We start from the raw sequence: 11062 nt of genomic DNA on the forward strand, positions 1-11062 counted from the left end.
AGGTGGGATGAAGCTCCACTATCCAGAAACCACTCTGTTGCAGGCACCGAATTTTCGGGAGTAAACAAAGCAGAGTTTGGCGGATCAGTTGAGTATTGGGGATCATGACGATACCAGCAGCGGACGGCAGTGTGACCCGGCTTCCCGTAGATCTGGCAAGAGACAACAGACGATTGGGTCGTCCACCACGGTTGCTTGAAGAACCTTGGGGAGGCGACTTGGATGGTGGAGTAGATCTTCCACGAGAGCTATTAAACCGACCACGCCCGTGACCACGAGAAGCAACGAGAGCAGTAGCAGGATTGGTGAGTTGTAATATATTCATCTCCCGTGTAACTTCATACGCCAAATTGAGCTCCTCACTACACAACAGCGTGTAGAGATCATCTAAAGACAGTGGTTGAAGATTGGTGCGGTTGGCCTTTTTAAATGCCTGATAAGTAGCTGGCAGACCATTGAGTGTATGATGAATGATCTCTTCCGGATCAAGGGACAAACGAGCGGCTGCTAAGGAATCGACCTTAGATTTAATGTCCAACAGGTATTGCGTCATTGATTTATCTTTCATGGTAATATGCTGTAATTCATTTTTTAACTGCATAATCCGGGATCGAGTTAAGGACTGAAGACGCTTGGCAATGGTAGTCCAAACATCAGTGAAATGATCCAGAGCTAATACATAAGGTAGTATAGCAGGGGAATAACCAAATAAAGAGCATCAGCAACGTTCTGATCAATAAGAACCCAAGTAGTATACTGAGAATTCAAGATAAGAGTGCTGCTGGAATCGGAAATGAATTTGGTTGGACACATAGAGGTTTCATCTAAAAAACCTTCATAGCCATTTGCACAAAAGAGTTTGGCAACCTGTGATTGCCAGGTTGGATAATTGTCCGCCGTTAACGGATTGGCAATGACGTTCTTCACATTGGACATTAAAAACTTGAGTTGGGATGGGATAGTAGCGTTTAGCATTCCTCTGGTTCCATCTGCTTGGACCGGTTGCACTGTTGAAGAGGCTGAAGATGAACTCATAATAAAAAAAAATCAGGATTCTACTGCTCTGATACCATGATAGAAACAAAGAGAAATAACATAGAAAATAAATAGTAGAATACAGAGAAGATGAGCTCAAGGAATTTCATTAGCTGAATTTCTATTACAACACAGTAACATATATAGCTAAGAATACTGAGTAGTACAGAGGTTGTTATAATGGAACATATGCTGAACCAAAGGTGGAATGCCGAGCTTGCTATAGCATAACAGAACACGTGCTGCTGATTGGACTTTACTAATGCTGTTAGCACTATGTCCATAACAATGTTCTCTTTATGTTTCTTACGAGGATATTATGTTTATGTCTTGGTAGGCGGGTCGTCACTCCTCAAGCCTCTCGAGAGGCTCAATCATTATGCCAAGGTATACACACATGCCCCGGCTTGCTTCTTGGTTAAGGTATAATCTCTTCAACTTATCAAGACCTCTCTTTTTTATGAACAACTTGGTAACACTCCCACACGCTTCATACTATTACTTTTACTTTCACCCAAATTATGTGGTAGGATGCATTAGATATTAGCCATGATTAGCACACTATTGAAGCTTTGCCTTGTTGGCTGAAGTTTGTCCCCGTCTATGAACCTTAGTGACCTTCATATAATCAACTAGGACTGTAGTGTAGGTCACCCATTTATACCATTTGCATCTCTATTTTTTTGCACGAAGCAAATCTCACAAGGATGATTTTTTTGGGTTTTACTAAAGCTGTTGAGTCGTCCGATCCTTAATAAGATATCCATGAGGAGAAAAGAAAATATCACAGTTATTATCAGTAGCTAGACGATGAACCGAGAGAAGATTAAAGGAAAGGATGGGAATAAGATGAAGGTGAGATAATTGTAGACTACCTGTAGGAGTGGGTAGAATACCTTTACTAGTGGATTGAATAGGTATGGACTGCCCATTACCCAGATTGACTTGGTTTGTCGTTATATGACTGAGAGGACTGAAGCATATTGGGATCGGAAGTGAGGTGGGACGAAGCTCCACTATCCAGAAACCACTATGTTGCAGGCACCTAATTTGCGGGAGTAAACAAAGAAGAGTTTGGCGGATCAGTTGAGTACTAGGGATCATGACGATACCAGCAGCGGACGGCAGTGTGACCCGGCTTCTCGCAGATCTGGCAAGCGACGAACGAACGATTGGGTCGTCCACCACGGTTGCTTGAAGAACCTTGGGGAGGAGACTTGGACGGTGGAGTAGATCTTCCACGAGAGCTATTAAACTGACCACGTCCGCGACCACGAGAAGCAATGAGAGCAGTAGCAGGATTTGTGAGTTGTGACATATTCATCTCCCGCGTAACTTCATGCGCCATATTGAGCTCCTCACTACACAACAACGTGTAGAGATCATCTAACGACAGTGGCTGAAGATTGGTGCGGATGACCGTTTTAAATGCCTGATAAGTAGCCGGCAGACCATTGAGTGTATGATGACTGATCTCTTTTGGATCAAGGGACAAACCAGCAGCTGCTAAGGAATCGACCTTAGATTTAATGTCCAATAGGTATTGCGTCATTGATTTATTTTCATGGTAATATGCTGTAATTCATTTTTTAACTGCATAATCCGGGATCGAGTTAAGGACTGAAGATGCTTGGCAATGGAAGTCCAAATATCAGTGCAATGATCCAGAGCTAATACATAAGGTAGTATAGCAGGGGAAATAACCAAATAAAGAGCAGCGGCAAGGTTCTGATCAATAAGAACCCAAGTAGTATACTGAGAATTCAAGATAAGAGTGATGCTGGAATCGGAAATGAATTTGGTTGGACACACAGAAGTTCCATCCAGAAAACCTTCATAGCAATTTGCACGAAAGAGTTTGGCAACCTGTGATTGCCAGGTTGGATAATTATTCGTCGTTAACGGATTAGCAATGATGTTCTTCACATTGGACATTAAAAACTTGAGTTGGGATGGGATAGTAGCGTCCATCATTCCTCCGGTTCCATCTGCTTGGACCGGTTACACTGTTGAAGAGGCCGAAGATGAACTCATAATAAAAAAAATCAGGATTCTACTACTCTGATACCATGATAGAAACTGAGAGAAATAACATATAAAATAAACAGTTGAATACAAAGAAGATGAGCTCAAGGAATTTCATTAGCTGAATTTTTATTACAGCACAGTAACATATATAGCTAAGAATACTGAGTAGTACAGAGGTTGTTATAACGGAACATGTGCTGAACCAAAGGTGGAATGCCGAGCTTGTTGTAGCATAACAGAACACTTGCTGCTGACTAGACTTTACTAATGCTATTAGCACTATGTCCATAATAATGTTCACTTTATGTTTCTTACGAGGATATTATGTTTATGTCTTGGTAGGCGGGTCGTCACTCCTCAAGCCTCTCGAGAGGCTCAATCATTATGCCAAGGTATACACACATGCCCCGGCTTGCTTCTTGGTTAAAGTATAATCTCTTCAACTTATCAAGACCTCTCTTTTTTATGAACAACTTGGTAACACTCCCACACGCTTCATACTACTACTTTTACTTTCACCCAAATTATGTGGTAGGATGCATTAGATATTAGCCATGATTAGCACACTATTGAAGCTTTGCCTTGTTGGCTGAAGTTTGTCCCCGTCTATGAACCTTAGTGACCTTCATATAATCAACTAGGACTGTAGTGTAGGTCACCCATTTATACCATTTGCATCTCTATTTTTTTGCACGAAGCAAATCTCACAAGGATGATTTTTTTGGGTTTTACTAATAAAATACTTAAGTAACTATAAACATCACATCTCAATGATTTTTTAGCCTTTAACACTTATTTTCATGAACATGATTAAGAATGTGAAAAATAAAATAAAATTTGAGCTCTAACATGTTAGGTCAATATGTGTACTAGTTTTGTGTAGTATGTAACACTATACAGAGAAGGCGCATCGCACGAACGAACCAAAATATTGTCGTGGGATTTAATATTTCACGAGCTTCTTTTGTAAAATCCTGTCGTGTGATTCTCGTTTGTTAAGCATGTGTCACGACCCGACCCGAATGCTCGATTTAACGAGGCGGGAACTAAAGTTGGACAGTAGGATCAAATCATTTCAATCCATATGCAATATAATATCAAATTTTCTCCATTTAACTTAAGTTCCACCAACAAAAATTTTCAAATACTTGACATTTATATAAATCTTAAATTATATATTTTCAGTTGCACGCCGTCTTCTATAGAGCAATTTTTCTTTTTTTGATCATTTCTAACATTGGAATCTAACCTGAAACATTTTTTTTTAATCTTAACTGAAACATTGTTTAATGGAATTAGTTTAGAAATGAGTTTGTAAACTCAACCCATCCCACTAATGTTTCAGATAAGTCTTCAGAGATTTAGAAATGGTAGAAAAGGAATAATTTATTTATAGAAGACAACGCAACACTGAAAATAGGTAATTATTTGAGAAATTTTGTTAGTGGCTCATCAGATAAAATGAGAAAATTTAATGTTTTAAATGTTGAATTACTTATGAATTAAAATGATTTGATCCTACCGTTTGACTTTTGTTCCCGCCTTGTTAAGTCGAGCATCCGGGCGGGGTCGTGACAGCAGGTCAACCCAAACCTAGAATTTTCAGGTCGGGTCCGAGTCGAGTTGGCAGGTCGGTCAATTTTTGACACAATAGCTTTACTGGTTATAGACTCTATTGTTACTGTATGTGTGTTTTACTATTTCTACATTGATTCATGATCATATTAATGGTACTGCTATGATTTGATTAACGACATGCATATTGCTTCTTTTCCATACTTTGAGTTTAGTTGTAGGATTTAGTTACTTGATGGGCTCTTAAGGTTATTATATGTAGTTAAATGTTTTCATGTTAGGACAATGGATTAAGAGTGTGAGATTGATCAGGGTCCTTCAGGTTCAAATTCTTGTTATTTTAGATTTTCTTTTGTACTCATGACAAAATAGTTGTGATATGATTATATAGATCATGAGAAGTGTACATGATTTTTGAGAAAATGAATATAGATCTATATATTGATATTTTGATTGATAGATTCACTTATGCTAATATTTATATTTATAAAATAAATTAGGTAGCTCTAATTGTTGTTTATAAAAGTTAAAATAATACTTCTTCCAAATTAAAATTTAGGGCATCACATATTATGCCTACAATCATACTGTTAATTATATTTTTAACAATATTGATAATGAAGGGATCATACAACGATTTCAAAATATGAAGACTCGAAGAGAGAAACTATCGGTGGCATGCATTTATGAAGAATATGAATAATATATGCTCTCAATTTTAAGTTTTTCTTTATTATAAATTTATTTTTTTGTTATAACAAATCTTATAAAACATTTAAAACCGTCAATGCAAGTTCCAAACCCATATGACAAAGGTTAAGGGTATTCTAAAGGGTCCATAATTTGAGCCTCCCACAAGAAAAAAAATTCTGGCTCCGCCGCTAAGCAAGCCTTAGCAATCATTTTTATGTCCTATTATAGAAATAAAGAAGTCATTTTGCGATCCATAGTCACGTCATAAAAGAGCAGCATTCCTCTGTTTTTAGACTTTTTTTGTAGACAAAAATTCAGACTTTGCTGATCTAAGAAACCTCTAATTCTTTTCTTTTAGATGAGTACCATATCTGTTGCTTGGCGCTTATAAATTTAAGGCAATATAACCCACTGATTCTTCAACCTCCCATCACTATCATCTTAATTAACTCACTTAATCTTAAGCTAATCAATGCAAAGCAATCCATTAAGAGTATTTAATTAATAAATCAATCACTTTTCCTTCACGTCTCTACTACTATCAGCATCAACTCACCCACTCTCCACCATCTCCTTCCCTAATTTTGAATCCAACCAGAAGCATTAAAAGAATTACTTGACTTATCAAACTTTCTCCTTTAATTATCTCAATTTCTGATGAATATGCCTTTTTATATGTGGAATCTTGCATTATAAACTAAGAGAATTACTTGACTGAGTATGAAATATGAGAAATATTATGCTTGTACTCAAAGAACTCCATTTGCTTGTGAGGATATCAAACTGCTTTTCTTAAGCTTTCACGTTTCTTGTCTTCTCAAACCGAGGGAGAAGAATGGAGAAAACAACGGTGGAAACAATGAGGTTTCTGGCATTAATGGTGGCTCTGTTTCTAGCTGCTCCAGCAGCTCAGTCATGGAGCAAGGAGGGGCATATCATGACCTGCAGAATTGCTCAGGTAATTAATCCTTCCATTAATGCTGTGTTTGGACCATGAGAATTTGAACGAAAGAGAAAAGAAAATCGATTGAGTGCTCTAATCATGAATGTAGATCCATAATTATTTCATCCGGCATTTGGATTTTGTTTCATTTTCTTAGCTTTTCAACATTCAGACAGCCTAAATCTCTTGGGTTATTTAAGAGATTTAGACCGAAATTCTCTGTTGAAACAGTACATTTTGTAGAGATTCAGGCTATGCTGGGTTTGAAGGAACTGAAAGAGAGGAAATGATCAATTTTGAGTCAAAATTAATCTCAAATGGTTTATGTGGGACTAAATTATGACCAATTTTTTTTAGTCAAAGTGACTAAATTGTGAGCAATTTTGTATCAATTTCTAAGCAAGGAATCATTTGAGATCAAGTTTGTATAGCTCAGGACTAAATTGAAGAAATATGATAGTCTGAAACTAAAATGAGCCACGCTCGAATAGTTGGAGAACTATTTTCTTTTGAAAATATAATAGCATATCAAAATATTAAGAACCATACCAAGTTGATCAAAAAAAGTGATTTAAATTTGAGTTAATGAAGATTAGGAGGTTATTTTTTGCTAAAACTAATGCCACAGGTATTAGGGCATCTCCAACCTAAAAACTTATTTTTCACTCCAAAATACAGTAACTTGTCTCCAACCGAATTCCATTTTCTAACACCAAAATAAGAATATTCATAATAGATTCTTTCTCATACGTTATTTTATATTTTTAATCATATAAATACGTTAAAAAAATAGTGGGTGAACAGTGCGATGCCAAATATGGCGTCGCACTATTCACCCGCACCCGAGCAATTTTTTTGGCGTTTGAATGGAGCAAACCAGCGACGCCTTACAGTCATTTGGAGTTCCGTTGGAAATGCCCTTAAAGCTCAGCAGTAACAAATCCACTGCAAAAAGATTTTGCAGCGGACAATAATCACAATGGTTTTGCAACGGTTTTAACAACTACTATTTCATTTTTGGCAAAAAATTACCACAAAAGCCTAAAATAACCACCATGAAAGCCTTTTTTTAAGCCATTACAACGCCTTATTACCATTAATGACAATAAGAAATGTTGATCTGACTTCTGCTACTTCTAATTATAAGAATTTTGACAGTCTCTCCTGGATGAAGGCCCAGCAGAAGTAGTCCGAAACCTGTTGCCAGACTACGCCGAGGGAGACTTATCATCTCTCTGCGTTTGGCCAGATCAAATCAGGCACTGGTACAAGTACAGGTGGACAAGCCCTCTTCACTTCATTGACACACCTGATAAAGCTTGCAACTTTGATTATTCAAGTAACTAAGAACTTCAAAGCATTCAAAAATACTCCCATCAGCGCCAAATTCCCAGTTCTGAAGCTAAATTAAGCTACTCTTTACAGGAGACTGCCATGACCCTAAAGGAACAGAAGACATGTGTGTTGCTGGAGCTGTTTCCAATTTCACCACTCAGTTGCTGCACTACCATCATGGCACTTCCGATCGCCGATGTAAGCTACTTTTTCTATGCTTATCTAGCACCCTCCAAAGTTAACGGAGAATGCTAGATCCTGTAAATGCTTATCTAATACTCCCAAAGTTAATGGAGAGTGCTAGATTCTGTAAATGCTTATCTAGCACTCCCCAGAGTTAACACAGAGAGTGCTAGATTCTGTAAATCGTAAAGTTTAAGTGTTGAATATGTAAATCTTATAATTTTCAGTGCTAAGTATGCAAGTTCATCAAAGTGAGAGAAGGTTTAACAATTTACTGTTTCATTTTTATAGATAATCTCACAGAAGCTTTGCTATTTCTAGCTCATTTCATGGGGGATATTCATCAGGTTAGCATTTCAAATCTTAAGTGACTTATTTTTTTGTCAACTTGCAGATCAATTTAAGCAAAAATTTGAATTTATTTCTTGTTTAGCCAATGCATGTTGGATTCACCAGTGATGAAGGAGGGAACACAATTCAGGTGCGATGGTTCAGGCACAAATCTAACTTGCATCATGTAAGTCTGCAAAATGCATACTCTGCAAAACTGAAATTTTATTTCATGTGAACCCTTTTCTATCATTACTTCTGTATTTACAATTTTTATTACATTTTTCTGAAATTTTGAAGGTTTGGGATAGAGAGATAATCCTTACAGCATTGGCAGATTATTATGAGAAAGATACTGAACTCTTTCTGAAGGATCTCCAGAATAACCTCACTCAAGTAATGAAAGCACATCTTTTTTGATAAATTTGGTTTGGTTTCTCATGATTTCTAAAGCAATTTTGTTAGGGAAAGCAAGATAAAAAGCTTTACCAAACTGTCCCTTGATTTGCATCTGCTGATGCAATATGTTGATCAACAGCAGGGGAAATATCAATGTCCTGAGATGATTAATGATTATTTATCTTAAATACAAAAATTATCATACAGATTATGTATTTTTATTGATGTTTTGATCTTGTAATTTGCAGGGTGTTTGGTCTGATGACATATCATCTTGGGGAGAGTGTGAGGATCTGTCTTCTTGCCCTACAAAGTGAGCAATCTTTTGCAGAAAATCTGAATCAGAATATACAAATTCCAGTTTAAGACTTTGAAATTTGTATAATAGAGATCATACAATCAACTTTTTTCAAGGCTTTTTCTTCTAGATTGATTTACATTTTCTGATAAAATCTAAATTTATCTTTTTATTTATAAAAAAATGATCAAAATGATTCCTTGACTCTTTATGAATGATCAAAATTATTCTTAAATATATTAAGGGATCGTTTTGATCCCTCAAGTCCTTGAAAATGAGTCAAAGTAGTTCCATGGTGGGGCTATTTTGATTACATTTTAAAGAGTTGAAGGACCAAATCATCTTTTAATATAATTGGAGATCATTCTAATCTTTCATAAAGACTCAAGAGATCATTTTGATCGTTCTCTATTCATTTTTTAATCAGATATGCTACAGAGAGCATCAACTTGGCCTGCAAGTGGGGCTACAATGGCGTAACGCAGGGAGAAACTTTAGCAGGTAAATCATGGAGAAATATTAGCTCAACAAATACTTTCTACAATTTAATCCATAATATTGTATTAATGCTTGAAAAACCTTCATTAATATGTTGCATTATTTGATTTTCTGTAGATGAATACTTTGATTCACGGATGCCGATCGTGATGAAACGGATCGCACAGGGAGGGGTGAGATTGGCCTTGATTTTGAATCAGGTGTTTGGAGATCAAAAGCATCATCATATTCCACCCCCAACCTAATTTTTTTTTTTTATTATTATTATTACAATGACTGATTAGTGTACCCTAAAATAATCTTAGTCAATCCAATAGGCTATGGAAAAAAGTTGGATAATTCATAAAATAAGTATATTATTGCATATTTTATATGGTTTTCAAAAGAAAAATATTATAAGATTTGAATGAAATGTATGGTTTGTTTGGAACAATTTTCTCGTTACTTTTCGATTTTTTTTTGGTGAAATGCTATTTTTTGGTAATCATAATAGCTAGGCTATTTTCTCTATTATAACTTCTCAACTAATTTTATATATTAAGAGATGTGTGGCTTCATGCTCTTTTAATATAAAATTGTTATGTTCCAAAACTCAATCTTGATGCCCAAAGACTTTTGTTATTGAATTGATAATAACTTAATGTCATAGTCTCTAAACTAAACAAAAATAATAATGACATAACTGTACAACCTATTCTTTCCTTAATTTTGTTTGGCATTTTTTATTTGATCTATGATTTTGCGAAATTATAGCTTTAAGTTTGGTTCTAATCTTACGGTATGTTTGGGACAGCTGCAACGTTTTATAAAGTTGGATCTGAAGTTGTCTTGGAGAAAATAACTTAACTACTTTAATTATAAAAAAAAACTACTATAGTTATAAAAAATAGCTTTTTAATACAGAAATTTCTAAAAGACAGCGAGAAAACAAAAAGTAGTACTTAAATAAAATCATGGTTGTTATCTGAAAAACAAAGCAATGAGAAAGCTCTCCCAAACAGACCCTTAATCTTAGAACAATTAAGTATCTTAAAATCTCTAAAAATGATTTTAAATAGTTAATAGAAATTTAAACGAATTGATTCATTGTTAATACTATAGGTTTTGAGCAAAATGAAGAGAAATTTATAGAACAAATTATTTCAAACTTTTTAATTAAATGAAAATATTGGTGTATTTAATGAAGAAGATGTGGTATTTTCATGTCTTCAAAATGCAATGAATTTTTGGCAAAAATTTTTAATTAAACCTAATTTATAATCATATTAATGAAAAAAACATGAAAAAAAATTCATATATGCCTAATCATCCTAGTTTTTTTTTTTTACTATGAGAAATTATTGAATGGTTTTAATAAATTTAAAAAATTATCAAATTATTATGGAATGTTCTATAGACTCTGAAAGGCTTATGGTTCAACTCCATTTATGCATATTTCAAATAAAAGGGTAATTAAAATGAATTAATTAATTCCCTAATCTTAATTCCAAAAATCATATATAGCTATGTATAGGAAATTTCTAAAATCAATAGATTAAATAGAAAGTAATCTAAAATATTCTTATTATCAAATAATAAGAAAATTCTAATTTTCCATATTAAAAAAAATTTAAAATTAGGATTAATTCACAAAATTCCTTGAAATTTATGGGCTTTACATTTATGTACCCCATTTCCTCTATGCAAGATTTCATAACCTTAGGAACCCATTTGACATTATTTCACATTTTAATAAGCCATAAGAA

General features: G+C 34.9%; 1 protein-coding gene across 1 annotated transcript; it reads left to right on the forward strand.

Annotated features, from left to right (window-relative positions):
- Positions 1 to 6021: 6021 nt before the first annotated feature.
- On the forward strand, positions 6022 to 9575 carry LOC110111405 (endonuclease 1). Its single transcript, XM_020843266.2, has 9 exons — positions 6022 to 6289; positions 7433 to 7613; positions 7700 to 7807; positions 8084 to 8139; positions 8226 to 8309; positions 8423 to 8518; positions 8770 to 8834; positions 9247 to 9320; positions 9435 to 9575. The coding sequence occupies exons 1-9, from the start codon at positions 6167 to 6169 to the stop codon at positions 9560 to 9562; spliced, it is 915 nt and encodes a 304-aa protein (XP_020698925.1). The 5' UTR covers positions 6022 to 6166; the 3' UTR covers positions 9563 to 9575.
- The last annotated feature ends 1487 nt before the right edge of the window (positions 9576 to 11062 follow it).

The sequence above is a fragment of the Dendrobium catenatum genome, unplaced genomic scaffold, assembly GCF_001605985.2.
Source record: "Dendrobium catenatum unplaced genomic scaffold, ASM160598v2 fragScaff_scaffold_134, whole genome shotgun sequence".
Classification (NCBI taxonomy): domain Eukaryota; kingdom Viridiplantae; phylum Streptophyta; class Magnoliopsida; order Asparagales; family Orchidaceae; genus Dendrobium; species Dendrobium catenatum.